This window comes from Prinia subflava, chromosome 17 (assembly GCF_021018805.1).
Source record: "Prinia subflava isolate CZ2003 ecotype Zambia chromosome 17, Cam_Psub_1.2, whole genome shotgun sequence".
Lineage (NCBI taxonomy): Eukaryota > Metazoa > Chordata > Aves > Passeriformes > Cisticolidae > Prinia > Prinia subflava.
Window position 1 is genome coordinate 15461206 of NC_086263.1, and position 13653 is coordinate 15474858.

A 13653-nucleotide genomic window follows, 5' to 3' on the forward strand; every position below is an offset into this window, starting at 1 on the left:
CGTGTCCCATATTCCCTGTCCCGTGTCCCATATCCCATATCCCATATCCCATGTCCCGTGTCCCGTGTCCCGTGTCCCATATTCCCTGTCCCGTGTCCCATATCCCATATCCCATATCCCATGTCCCGTGTCCCGTGTCCCGTGTCCCATATTCCCTGTCCCGTGTCCCATATCCCATGTCCCGTGTCCCGTGTCCCGTGTCCCCATCCCATGTCCGGTGTTTCCCGCCCCGTTTCCAGCAGTGCGCCCCCTGGCGGCCCCGCTGCCAACGCTCTCCCCCCCGCGCTGTGGTCTCGCCCGGCGCCCCCCCCCCCGGCCCGGCCTTGGTCCGTCCCTCAGCCCTGCTCCCGCGCACGCGCGCTCCTGCCGGACGCGGCGTTTGGCGCACGCGCAGAGCCGGGAACCGGGAGCGGACCGGGAGCGGGAGCGGGAGCGGGAGCGGGAGCGCACGGGGTGAGGCGGACCCGCGGGCCGGGTGACAGGGACCCCGCGCGGTGACACAGACCCCGCGCGGTGACACAGACCCCGCGAGCTTCAGGGAGTCCCCCGAGCGCGGCGGCCCCGGGAGCGGCGGCACCATGAACGCGGCGCAGGGCACGGTGGGCAGCGACCCGGTGATCCTGGCCACGGCCGGCTACGACCACACGGTGCGGTTCTGGCAGGCGCACAGCGGCATCTGCACCCGCACGGTGCAGCACCAGGACTCCGTATCCTTCCTGCCCCGCCGCCCCGGCGGCTCGGGGCCGCCCCCGCGCTCGGCCCCGCTCGGGCCCGGCTGCTGCTCCGTACCGACCTTAACGGGGCCCGCAGCAGGTGAACGCGCTGGAGATCACGCCGGACCGGAGCATGATCGCAGCCGCAGGTGAGCGCTCCTGCCCCGCCGGGCTCGCCGGGCACCGGGCCGGCGCTCAGGCGCTGCCCCGTGCTCGCAGGGTACCAGCACATCCGCATGTACGACCTCAACTCCAACAACCCCAACCCCGTCATCAACTACGACGGCGTGAGCAAGAACATCACCTCGGTGGGCTTCCACGAGGACGGGCGCTGGATGTACACGGGCGGGGAGGACTGCATGGCCCGCATCTGGGACCTCAGGTGGGCACGGGGGGTCCCTCCCGGCAGCACCCCCGGGCTGGGGCCACCCCACGGCCCTGAGCCCCCTCCCTGGCTCTGTCACAGGTCACGGAACCTCCAGTGCCAGCGCATCTTCCAGGTGAACGCTCCCATCAACTGCGTGTGCCTGCACCCCAACCAGGTGAGCGAGCTGCCTCCTCTGGGGATTCCCCGCTCAGAGAATCCCGTGGAACGGAGCTTAAAGCTCATCCCAGTCCACTGCCCACCTTCCCAGGCTGCTCCAAGCCCCTTCCAGCCTGCCTTTGGACACTCCCAGGGATCCAGGGGCAGCCAGAGCCTCTCTGGGCACCCTGTTCCTGTGCTCCTCTGGGTAATCATGAGGGGCTGCAGAGATGTATCCCAGCAGAGCATGGGGTACAACAGAACACGGTCTGGGGGCTTCACACGATGTGTTTGTGCTGGTGGCTGTGCAAAGGGACAGCACAGGGGCTGCACTGAGCTCATCCCATGGGAGGAAACGCCCTCTGAGAGGCTCTGCCCCCAAACATCACTGGGGATGTGGTGGGAGCAAAGCTGGGACACTGGGGGCAGCTGGGAAGCTTGAGGGTGACAACACTGCCCAGGAAAAGCATCCTGGGGCCTTTGGCCATGATTCCTTTCAGGTTGGGTTTGGTTGAAGTTCGGCAGCTTTGCGGAACAGAAGGAGACTGGGGGCTCTTGAAGAGGCTGGAGGGAGCAGGAGCAGGGAAATCAATAGGGATCAATCCGTGCTAATGGCCTGGCTGGGCTTGCAGGGCTGTGGTTTTGCCTGCAGACAGGGCCCTGCAGACCTCTGTAAAATCCTGAGTAATGCAAATGTTCCCTTGCATTTCACTGAGCAAAGGTTTAATTCTGCAATTCAGGAATTTCAGACTAAATTTGAGATTGGTTATTTGGACCAGAGTATCCAAATGCTCTTGTGATGTCAGTGCTGTCAATGAACGTTGCTGAACATAGGTCTTAGATGGTAAATAATCCCTGACCAAGATGCTGCTGAGTGTTGGTTTGGGAGCAGAAGGTGGTTCATCAGACCAAAGGTTGCAGCGTTTGTTCAGACAGCTCCGTGGCTCTGCAGTTCCCTCCGTGGAGGTGCTGATCTAAATACCCAGATATTCCTCATGGCCCAAGTAAAGCCATGAAAACTTTGGACTCAGCATTTACACCTTCTGAGAGGGGCTGAGGAGCCCAGAGGAGCCTTTTGTGCAGTCAGATAAATGCACTGAGTGGTGTTTGTCTCCTCAGAACCAGCCCCTGCTCCCAGGGACAGGATTAGCTGTGCCTGATGACCTGATCTCCTCTAGGGATTCTGCTAGAATTGTGGACAGCGCAGGGCTGTCGATAAAGGCCTGGTTTGAGTGGAGACATGCCAGCATTGTCTTCTGCTCTGGGCATGGGATCAGAGCCAGGCCTCCTGCCCTTGGCTCTTGTCCTTCCCCTGAGAGGGGGAGAGAGAGAGAAAAACCCACTTCAGGTTGCGTTTTTCAGGTGTCCGCACCCTTGAGTACTTCAGTTGTTCAGTGGCCAACCTGCCTCTTACTGCTGCCTCTCAGACGTGCTGAAAACCACTTGGCTCCTGTGGGTGCCATTTGGAGCTGCAGCTGTGCCACAGCCCTGGAGCTGGCACAGCTCTCTTTGCTCTGGGGTTTAGAACATCAGCAAACCCCTGTGGGGAGGGAAACAGCCTTTTGCAGAGTGTCACGGGCATTGAGACTCGGCTGGGACAGCCAGGGTGTGGGACAGCCCCGAGCTGGGGAGACGGGGCAGGGCAGGACCCAGAGCAGGGCTCCAGTGGTGCTGCACGGGCACGGTGTGGGCACCAGCAGAGACAGCGGCGTGTCCCTGCAGGCAGAGCTGATCGTGGGCGACCAGAGCGGGGCCATCCACATCTGGGACCTGAAGACTGACCACAACGAGCAGCTCATCCCCGAGCCCGAGGTGTCGGTGAACTCGGTGCACATCGACCCCGATGCCAGCTACATGGCAGCCGTGAACAGCTCGGTGAGCGCCCTGCCGGGGTGGGCAGCAGGGCTGGGCTGCTCTGGGTGCCCCCAGCCCGGGCACAGCTCCTGCCGTGTCTCCGCAGGGGAGCTGCTACGTGTGGAACCTGACGGGCGGCATCGGCGAGGAGGTGACGCAGCTGATCCCCAAGACCAAAATCCCGGCACACAACCGCTACGCCCTGCAGTGCAAGTTCAGCCCCGACTCCACGTGAGTGCGGGGCCCCTCACCTCCCCCCCAGGGCAAGCACAGGCGGGCAGGGGCCAGCCGTGCCCCCAGCCGTGCCCCCAGCCATGCCCCCAGCCGTGCCCCCAGCTGTGGCTGTTGCTGGCTGCACACTGCAGATCCCAGGGAGGAGCAGGGGATGTGGCACCACAGGGCTGCTGTCAGGGGTGTCCCACTCGTGCTCCCTGAGCTCAGCCATGTTAGCAGCCATGAGCTGTTCTACAGCTGGGATGCTGCAGTGTGAGCTCCTTCATGGAGCCTGTTCAGCTGGAATCTCCTAAATCGGTGGGTGCAGGTGTAAGGAGGTCTGATTGCAGTGGGGGCAGGTCTCCAGGCCATCACTGGCCCTGGCCCAGGTCTGTAATCAGAGGCCCACAGGGGGACGGTGACTGATGAGATTGCCCTCACATGCCTCCTTGCAGGCTCTTGGCCACCTGTTCTGCAGATCAGACATGCAAGATCTGGAGGACTTCGAACTTCTCTCTGATGACAGAGCTGAGCATTAAGAGCAACAACCCTGGGGAGACGTCCCGAGGCTGGATGTGGGACTGTGCCTTCTCAGGGGACTCCCAGTACATCGTCACAGGTGAGGCACCAGCTGGGCTGTGCCAGGGCCTGCAGCAGCCAGGCCTGACCAGTTACCCTGGCTGGGACATGGCCAGAGCCTGGGGCACAGCGGGGTGAGGTGGGAGCACCCATTTCTGCTGGCTGGAGCATTTTGTGCTGCTGCAGTGGGGCAGCTGTTGGAACTGGACAGGAGCTCTCCAGCTGTGCTGTTCATCCCAGCGTGTCAGTCCCTTAAACACACCTGTGGTAATTTCCACACTCACTGCCCTCCAAAAGAATTAAACCTCATATTCAGGGAAATGCACTGAGCTGCTCTGCCCTGCTGGTCATCACCAGCCCTAAGGGTGGCTGAATGGAGCAAGAGGAAAGTATTTCTTATAATAATAGTAAAAAAGAAACTTAGACGGTAATATATATCCTTCTCTTTTTTTCACTCTCTGTTCCAGCCTCCTCTGATAACCTGGCCAGGCTGTGGTGTGTGGAGACAGGAGAGATCAAGAGGGAATACAGTGGCCACCAGAAAGCCGTGGTCTGCCTGGCCTTCAATGACAGCGTGTTGGGATAACGGGCAGCAAGGACAGGACCTCTGCTTGTTCCCCTTGCCTTGCCAGACCCTCCAGAGCCTGGGACATGCACTGGACCCATCTCCACGTGGGGAGGGCTGGGGCTCTGACAGGGGCAGCTGCAGCTGCCTGAGGTGAGACCAGGCATCAGCTCCAGGCAGGACATCGCTGAAACGTGTGTGGCCTCTGAGGGAGGGAATGGGAGAGGGAGGCACGGTCCCACAGCAGGGACACGGGGACAGTTCAGCTGCAGCAATCCCTGGGGCATCGGCTGCTGACAGCTTTGGATGTTCTTGTACCCCAAAGTGGGAAAAAAAAAATAAAAGTCAGCCTTTGCAAGTGATGGGAGAGGCTGAGCAAAGAGGAGAAGCATCTCTTGTCTTGGTTTACAATCCCTTTATTCAAAGTGTTTCACAGAGTGACTTGGAGAGCTGCTCTCCTAAAGCCAACCACCCCCCAGCTGTAACAACAACCACCTTGTGTTGACAGAGCCTGGAGCCCCAAAACTCCAGCTACTTCCTGGGATTCCTCTAGCCTGGCTCTCCTAATCCCTAAGCCCTGGAGCAGAGCTGCAGAGTGTCTGTACTGACTGTGCTGAGCAGGGGCGTCCTGTTTCTCTAAGCTCTCCTGATCCTGTTTCTCTAAACTCTCCTGACCTGCAGCACGGAATCAGCAGGAAGCTCTGGGCTGTTGTAGGTGTTCCCTTCCTCGTGGAAGTTAGAGGCTTTTCAGGAATCCAGTTCAAGTATGAGGGCAGAGAGGGCGGCCGTGGCTGCAGCACTTACTCAGGCAGGTAATAGAAGCAGATGGAGACACAGATGTTGTTGGGGAAGCAGATGTCAATGCACAGGTAGATGAGGCGCTGCCTCCCCGGCCCTGCCAAGGAATGAGGACAGCAGTGAGAGCAATGCAGCCACAGAGTCCCCAGGGGTGCTTTGGTCCTGCAGCTATGGAGTCCTGGGGAGCTGAGCAAGGGGAAAGCCTCAGGGAATGACCTTATTAAAGCTGGAGTGAGCTGAGCAGGCTGCTTTGGCTGAGGATGAAGGTGACAGGGATTAACCAGTGATGTCTCAGGGGACAGCTCTGTGTGCTGGCTGTGCTGTGCAGCTGGGGGCAGCTCAGAGCCCATCCCAGTGCCACTGCTCAGGACAGGGTGGGTATGAGCCAGCACTCAGGGATGGTGAGCAATGGTCTCATTTGCACTAGAGGTCACCCATCCCTGTCCTGGGCCTGGCAGCCTGTCCTGGGGTGCGTCAGCTGTTGTGCAGCAGAGCCTGATCCTCTTAGAGGTGCTAGAAAAGCTCTTGCTTCCCCTGCCAGGGGAGCTGGCCCACTTACCGTGCCCTCTCCGCACCCAGGAGATGGATGAGTGCTCACACAGGGCCTGCACAGCCTCCCCCAGGCCCCTGGGCTCCACCTGCTCCCCTGCCACGATGCCCAGGAACTCCCGGTAGAACTTGGTCTGGTTGTTGTGGTGTAGCAGCTGCTCAGCCTGAAAGAAACGTCCCCAATGGTTCCTCCCAAGGCACTTTGGCCCTCCAGCCCCACAGCCCTGCTCTGGCTCCAGGGCACCCCAGCAGTGTCTGTACCCCAGCAGGTTTCTGCTGCCAGCCCCAGGGTGAGGCTGCCAGATCTCATTTTCTGTCTGTGGGCTGCTGGCAACCCCAGCACTACCAAATTTTGCTCCATTTCGGAGCCTCAGGGCTGGGCAGGGGCTTTCCTCTCCCTGCATTCCCTTTATGAGCCTGTGTTCCTGCATTTCTCTGGGAGTAAGGTGAGGACCAAGGAGCCCCCAGGGGCCACGGAGGAAATGGATAGCACATGGCAGGGGCACAAAAAAACGTGGCTTTCTGTCTTCTGGAAATGGAATCTGCCCCTGCTCAGGCATGCACTGACATTTTGTTCTGAGGGTCTGTGATTGCCTCCAGCTTTCTTCCCTGGGAATTGGTAACAAACCCCCTTTGTTTTTCCTCCCCCAGATTTTTGAGCAGGTAACAGAATCCAGTGAGAGCAGGTCCTGCAGGGGCCCTGCTGTTCCCCTCTTGGGACACATCCCCCTGCCCCAGCGGCTTGGCTGCTTCCCACAGGAATCAGGGTTTGGATAAACCCAGGAGCTGCTGCTCAGGGCTGGCTCAGAGCCCAGCCTGGGGGCACAGCTCTGCTCCTGTGAGCAGCGAATCCCTCAGAACAGGGGCTGCCACTGCTCCCCCCAGCTGGGAGAGCCCTGCCCTGGATCCTTGGGGGTAGAGAGTCACCCCTGAAAATCCACACAGGGGAGAACGTTCAGCGACCCTGTGCAAAGCTCAGTCCATCCCCCAGATCTCCCAGGAGTGCTCACACTGTGCTCAGAGGTGTTGAGAGCCGTCTGCAGGGTGTGCAGGTCCCAGGGCTCCATCCTCCTCAGGTAGCAGGCTCGCTGCTCCAGCGCCTTGTAGCACACGTAGCCCTGTGGACAGACACGCCCCTGGAGCAGGCAGCACAGCCCACCCCTGTCCCAGGACACCCCTGAAATGGACATTTCTCCTTTCCCCTGCCCTGTGTTTCACGACTCAAGGTGCAGAGGAAGGCAGCAAACAGGAGCTGAGGAGGCAGGGATGGCCCAGCACTCACGTTCCTGCTGTCGTACAGCACCACGGCGCTCAGGTTGCTCTGCGAGGTGACGTAGTAGGTGACAGTGCCCCTGGCCTTGTCCACCACAGCTGTCTGGTTCCTCAGCGGGTCCTGCTGGCCCTGGAGCGTCACTCGGATGAACTGGGAGCCAGCCTGGGCATGAGGAGTGGGAGGGCAGCACCCGGCATCAGCTGCTCTGTGCTTGTGTGCAGCATCCCCCACCACCATCCCCAGCTGGGAACAGCCCCTGCTCCTTGTGGGATTCAGCAGTGCACAGGAGGAGGCTGTGACCCACGGGAAGGATGTGACTCCATCCTCACCCCCAGTGCCCTCTCAGGCCGAAGGCAGCAGGTGCTGCTGGACAAAAGGGCTCCCAGACTGCCACAGCCCTGCCTGCAGCCTGGCAGCACCTCCCTGCACTGCTTGCACCTTCCTGCAGTGTCCAGGGACTGATCCAGCCAAGCTCGGCCCACCCATCCCTCCAGCTTCCCACAGCTCAGGGCTGCAGGCAGGACAGGCTTCCTGCCCAGATCAGGATCCCTTACCTGGGCAGAGCTGGGGGAGAAGCTGAGAACCCCCACGACAGTGATGCCAACAACTGCAAAAAACAAGGCAACGGACAGGATGATCCAGAAGGTCCTGGAGGGAGCTGGGAAGGGTGCTGTGGCCCTCCTGTCCTGGGAGCCAGGGCAAAAGAAGGAGGAACAGGAGTTAAAATCGACTCTTCTGCCAATTCTTCACCAAACATGTTTCCAGCCCATGACACAAATCCTTGTGCAGGCTGGCTGGAGTGCAGAGCTGCCAAACCATGGCAGCACCTGGAATAACGGAGCCTTTATCCCAGGAATTCCAGATTCAGAGTCCTGGTAACCAGCACTGCCACAGCTGGGGAAGCTCCAAGGCCCCCGGGGCAGGGCTGGAGCTGCAGCTTTCCAGAAACAGGGAACAACAACTTGAATTATTTTGGCTTACAGCAGAAATCCCCAGCGCGGCTGCCAGCACTGGAATCAGACCCCGTGAGGAATGACCCTGCTGCTGTTCCCCTCCCTGTGCTTGGCTGGGCTGGATTTTCTTGCTAAGTTGTTCTCCATGAGACCAAGGAAAAGAGCTTGGCAGCGCTGTGACATTTCCATTGGCTCTATTAATTTACTTTAATTCTTATATTGAAGTAATTAAATTTAATTTCACGGCACATAACGGGATTTTTACAAAGCAGAAAATGTGCTTTCAATAATCTCAAACATAGCCCACATTTAAAAAATAACCTGTTTCTCAATCCTCTAAAGGACAGAGAAATTCAATCCATGCCCAGGATTACATGTGCTCCAGCTGCACGAGGATGGCCTCATCCAGCCTTTGGGCAGTTACAGATCTTTATTGGAAACAGGGAACTTGCAGATTATTCCCCCCGAAAAGCAGTGAGTTAGAATTGCACATATCTGTCTGGGACAGAATCCTGGAATCCTGGAACAGTTTGAGTTGGAAGGGACCTTAAAGCCCACCCAGTGCCACCCCTGCCATGCAGGGACACTTTCCACTGTCCCAGGCTGCTCCAAACCCTGCCCAGTCTGCCCTGGGACACTTCCAGGGATCCAGGGACAGCCACAGCTGCTCTGGGCACCCTGTGCCAGGGCCTGCCCACCCTCCCAGCCAGGAATTCCTGCCCCATATCCATCCAGCCCTGCCCTCTGGCAGTGGGAAGCCATTCCCTGTGTCCTGTCACACCCTTGTCCAAAGTCAAGTCTCAGAGGAAGGACAGAGCCAGCCTTTGCCCAGGAGCTGCTGGAACAGGGAATACTGCAGGAACAGGGAATACTCACTGCAGGAACAGGGAATACTGCAGGAAAAGGGAATACTCACTGCAGGAACAGGGAATACTCACTGCAGGAACAGGGAATACTGCAGGAAAAGGGAATACTCACTGCAGGAACAGGGAATACTCACTGCAGGGGCAGGGAATACTCACTGCAGGAACAGGGAATACTCACTGCAGGGGCAGCATGGCTGGCACCGTCCCTTCCTTCCATCCTCCACTTCAGGCGAGGGCCTGGCTGCTGCTGCTGCTCTGCCTCCTGCCCGCACACACACTGGGCATGGTCCCGGCTGCGGGCACACGGGGAAAGCTGAACGTGTGTCCCTGGCACATAAATACCCTTCCCTTGCAGCCAAAGGCTCCCAGGAGGGGGAAACGTGAGGCGGGAGCTGAGCGCTGCTGTCAGTGCCCTTCCTGCTCACCCCCGGGGCGGGCAGGAGCCACAATCGGGGCTTTGTGTGCCCCCGGGGTTGGCATGGACCAGCACGAGCCCAGGTGAGGCTCTTTGAGAGATCAAATGACCAGAGGACAGCGGCAGCCTGCCCTTGTGGCAGTGGCAATTCCCACATTTCAACGGGAACTCGGTGCTGCTGGAGCCAGGAGTTGATGCTGCTGTCCCAAGCCTGGCACACCTGTGCCACCCTCGGGGGAAAAGGGAAAGGGGCTGGGGACAAAGTCACCAGCACAGCCTGCGCTGCTCTCACACTGTCACCACGTCCTGTCCTGAGAAACTCCCTGTGGGAACAGCATTCCCTGAGCACCCAGATCCTGAGAACCCAGAGCAGTCCAGGAGCCCCCAGAATGTTCCAGACCTGCCAGCCAGACATAACAAAGGTGTGGAGGCAAGGACAAGCTAGGAATTCCTTTATGTGATGTCTGTCCAGGGAAAATGCAGGGTTTGGACATTTTCCTATCAAGCACAGCCCAAGGGTGAACCAAGTGGCTGAAGGGATCCCACAAGGAGAGGGACTTTGGCCAAGGCCATGGGCAGGACAAAGGGGAATGGCTTCACTGCAGAGGGAGATCAGATGTTGGAAAGGAACTTCCCTGTGAGCGTGGTGAGGGTGCCCAGAGCAGCTGTGGCTGCCCCTGCATCCCTGGCAGTGCCCAAGGCCAGGCTGGACAGGGCTTGGAGCAGCCTGGGACGGTGGAAGGTGTCCCTGCCATGGCAGGGGTGGCACTGGGTGGCTCTGAGGTCCCTTCCAAGCTGCATCCCTGACTCCAGGATTCCCAAAGCACAGCTGCATGGAAGCTCACGGAGATGAGACCACACAAAGAGACAACACTGGGGAGAGCAGGTTTGAGAGTTTAATGGGAATTCAAGTAGAGGATTAAGAACCATTTGGAAGTCAGAACAGAGTTTTGAAGCATGACTGACACCACCACCAGCACATTCCAGCATCCCTGAGCCCAGGCAATGGCTCCCTTGCCAGCAAGAGCCCTCAGCAGGGACAGAGCTGCCTGAGGGATGCTGGACTCTCCTGGCCTTTTCCTGACATATCCTGACACAAAAAACACCAGATACAGAGACTGACTCCAAACCCACACTGTTACATCAGACACGACCTGCAGTGAGTCCATAATGTCCATCTCCACGTTACCCAGATCAAGGGCAAGTCCTGCTCTGGGACTTTGCAGTCCTTCATCTGGAGAGAGCAGCAGGGAAGAGATTATCCATACTTCCTTCCACAACACCAAATTATGAAGATGAACATGGTTCAGCCAATGCTTCAGGAACACCGAGCACTGGACTCTGGACTGCAGGGTTATTGCTGTACAAACAAGGTGACAAGTTACCAGGTAGGACATGGCATCAGCACTGCCCGAGCTCCTCAGCTGGACAGGAAGGAAAACCAGTGCTTAAATTGAACTGTAGATACTGGAATCTATGGAATAAAAGCGTGTTATTTGCATATATAATTTTCAATTAATTCTGTAACGCAGAAGCTTTCACTGTGGGATTTGGGCAGCACAAAACCCACCCTGTGGTGAGCCCCTCATTGCCCAATCCCACCTGGAGATCAAATGGAACCACCCCTGAGCAAGCCAGCACTCCTCCTCACCACCCACCGTGCGCGGCACACGCGGAAGATCTGAACCTCAGGGATGGGAAGGAAGCACGAGCTACTGCCACACACAGCCAGCACCCACAGGGCTCAGCACCCACAGGGCTCAGCACCCACAGGGCTCCTGTGGACAGCTGTCCTGGGCACCACATCCATCCAGGGACTGAGCAGGAAGGGGGACTGTGCAGCTAAAGCCAAGGGAAGTGGCTCGCTGGTGCTGGGGGAAGTGCAGGAGCTCAGTACGCATCGATCCAGGATCTCTGGAAGCAGCAGGAGTGGAGGACAGTTCTGCATGGCCACAGACTCTCTGCATTACCAAATGCAACGGTTCAGGAGAATTAAATCAGTGAAGTACATTCCTCTCATCCTCCCTCCGGGGAAACAAGATATATTATCATAGACTCTATTTATAATTTAAATATATTCTGCTCTATCTTTATGCTCAGGGAGTGCCTGTGTGTACATGCACTTTACACACACTCGACCTTGGACACACACTGTGTGCAGTAGCCAAGGTGTGCAATTGTTGGGATCATCCCAACCTGCATCACAAGTGCAACGTGCAGTGGTCAAATGAAGGAGATGAATTTGTGTGACCTGACTTGGGGCTGTGCCCCTGAACAGGGCCCCAGGGGCAATCACCAGCTCCACAAGTGCTTCCAGAGTTACTGCACATCCCAAGAGTCCTTTCCCTGAACAAACTGTGCTGAGCCACGGCCCAGCCTGGCCAGGACATGGTCCTTCTCCTCAGACCAAGCAGCTCCACGTCCCCAGCTCAGCCCAGAGGACCCCGTGCCGTGGAGCACCACAAACACCGGATCGATGCATTCACAATTAATTAAACCCAGCCCCAAGCCCCAGCCCCGCCGTAACGCCCCCTTTGCTCCAAAGTGCATTTCAGGCCGAGATGTAAACAGGATCATACCGAGAGGACAGAGAGGAGACAAGCTAAGGGTTCTAACTCCGGGGAGTCTCCAGTGCGTGCGGTGCCGCCCGTTACTGGCCCAGCACCGGGAGCAGGTCGGCGATGCTGTCCACGTAGAAATCGGGCACCAGGCCGTGCCTGGCGGGGCAGCCGCTGTCCTGGTGGCCGCGCACCTCGTCCAGCGCCGTCACCCCGGTGAGCGTCAGCAGCGTGGTGAGGCCGCAGGCGTTGCCCATCAGGATGTCCGTGTCCAGCCGGTCCCCCACCATGACGGTGCGTGCGGGGTCCACCGGGAACTCGGCGGCCACGCAGTCGAACATGAAGCGGTTGGGCTTGCCCACGATGAAGGCCTCGCGCTGCGCCGCCGTCTCCACGGCCTTCACCAGGCACCCCGTCCCTGCGGGGAACAGAGCGGGCGTTAGGGACACGGGGCACGGGGCAGCCATGGAGCAGGGCAAACCCGCCGGGACACCGGGAATGTGGCTTTGCAGGCACAGGAGGGGAACAAAGCCTGCCGGGAGGCTGGAATTGCACCCCGCAGCGTCAAAGGGAACTCCTATCTGCAAGCAAAGGGCAATAAGGGCTCGCTCACTTTAAGGGGTGCTGCGGAGGAAAGGCTCGGGACGCCCAGGCTGCCTCAAGGAATCCCAGGGGAGCTGGAGGGGGCCTCTGGACATCATCCAGTCCAACCCCCCTCCAAGGCAGGGTCACCTGGATTAGGTGACACACGAACGTGCGTAGGCGGGTTTGGAGCGTCTCCAGAGACGGAGACTCCCTGACCTCCCCGGGCAGCTGTCCCGGGGCTCCGCCACTCCCCGCGGTTCTTCCCTAGCTTGAGGTTGAACTTCTCGCGTTGTATCAACACAACACCGAGGTGTGCCGAGGCGCAGATCTGAGCACGGAGACCCCCTGGCCCGGGACCACCCCGTCCATCCCCCCGCCCCGCGCACCGGGGATGCCGGCGCCGCCCTCGAGCGGCAGGCGGTGGTCGCGGTTGGTGCCGACGAGCAGGCAGTCGGGGCCGCCGCGCAGGAGGTACCGCAGCGCCTGGCACAGCTTGGCGTAGCTGAAGTGCTCGTCGAAGCCCACGAGCACGGCGCGCACGGCGGGGTCGAGGGGCGCCTGCACCCAGTCGGCGGGCGCGGGCCCGGGCAGGGCGGCGGGCCCGGGGCCCAGGTGCGGGATGCCCACGGCCTCCAGCTCGGCGGCGAGCGCGGGGCTGCCCAGCACGTAGGCGGCGGCGCCGGGCGGCAGCGCCTGGCGCAGGTAGCGGGCGGCGCAGAAGGCCGAGCTGAAGATGTGCCGGGGCTCGGCGGGCGGGAAGCCGAGGCGCCGCAGCTTCTCGGTGTAGGCCGCGCGCGTCCGCCCGCTGTTGTTGGTCACGTAGCACAGCCGCTTGCCCGCCGCCGCCAGCTTGCCCAGCGTCTCCGCCGCGCCGCTCACGGCCGCCTCGCCCCGCCACAGGACGCCGTCGCAGTCGAAGAGCAGCGTGTCGGCGTTGGCGAGCACGGCCCGCGCCGCCTCGCCCTCCAGCCGCCGGCAGCGCCGCGGGCCGCCCGCCGCCATCGCGTCCGCCATGGCCGCCCCGCCGGCCCCACGGGCCGCGCCGCCCCCCGCGCCCGCCGGCCGCGCCTCCCCATTGGCCGCGCCCCGCGCGGACCGCGTCCCCATTGGGCGGCGGTGCCGCGGCCCCGCCCACCCCGCCGGGGGCCGGCCCCGGTGTCCCCTCCCGGCCTCCCGCACGTCGCCGCCGATGGCGCCCGGCGCGCTGCG

The 13653-nt window shown here is 60.2% G+C and overlaps 3 protein-coding genes across 4 annotated transcripts; 1 reads left to right on the forward strand and 2 right to left on the reverse strand.

The window, feature by feature from the left end:
• Positions 1-386: 386 nt before the first annotated feature.
• MLST8 (MTOR associated protein, LST8 homolog) lies at positions 387-4835 on the forward strand. Its single transcript, XM_063414872.1, has 8 exons — positions 387-707; positions 811-862; positions 933-1095; positions 1180-1255; positions 2959-3111; positions 3197-3321; positions 3759-3922; positions 4350-4835. The coding sequence occupies exons 1-8, from the start codon at positions 579-581 to the stop codon at positions 4466-4468; spliced, it is 981 nt and encodes a 326-aa protein (XP_063270942.1). The 5' UTR covers positions 387-578; the 3' UTR covers positions 4469-4835.
• Positions 4836-4944: 109 nt separating this feature from the next.
• BRICD5 (BRICHOS domain containing 5) lies at positions 4945-7588 on the reverse strand. The gene is made up of 4 exons (XM_063414874.1): positions 7077-7588; positions 6805-6912; positions 5805-5958; positions 4945-5342 (listed from the first exon to the last, which is right to left on the reverse strand). The coding sequence occupies exons 1-4, from the start codon at positions 7302-7304 to the stop codon at positions 5248-5250; spliced, it is 585 nt and encodes a 194-aa protein (XP_063270944.1). The 5' UTR covers positions 7305-7588; the 3' UTR covers positions 4945-5247.
• A 2587-nt stretch (positions 7589-10175) lies between these two features.
• On the reverse strand, positions 10176-13566 carry PGP (phosphoglycolate phosphatase). Of its 2 annotated transcripts, XR_010082577.1 has the most exons (3): positions 12831-13566; positions 11881-12277; positions 10176-10661 (listed from the first exon to the last, which is right to left on the reverse strand). XR_010082577.1 is itself a non-coding variant. In XM_063414871.1 (2 exons), the coding sequence occupies exons 1-2, from the start codon at positions 13549-13551 to the stop codon at positions 11952-11954; spliced, it is 1047 nt and encodes a 348-aa protein (XP_063270941.1). In that variant the 5' UTR covers positions 13552-13566; the 3' UTR covers positions 10176-11951. The 2 variants fall into 2 exon arrangements, 1 of the variants encoding a protein (XP_063270941.1); XM_063414871.1 differs by having other exon boundaries at positions 10176-12277.
• Between the last annotated feature and the right edge of the window lie 87 nt (positions 13567-13653).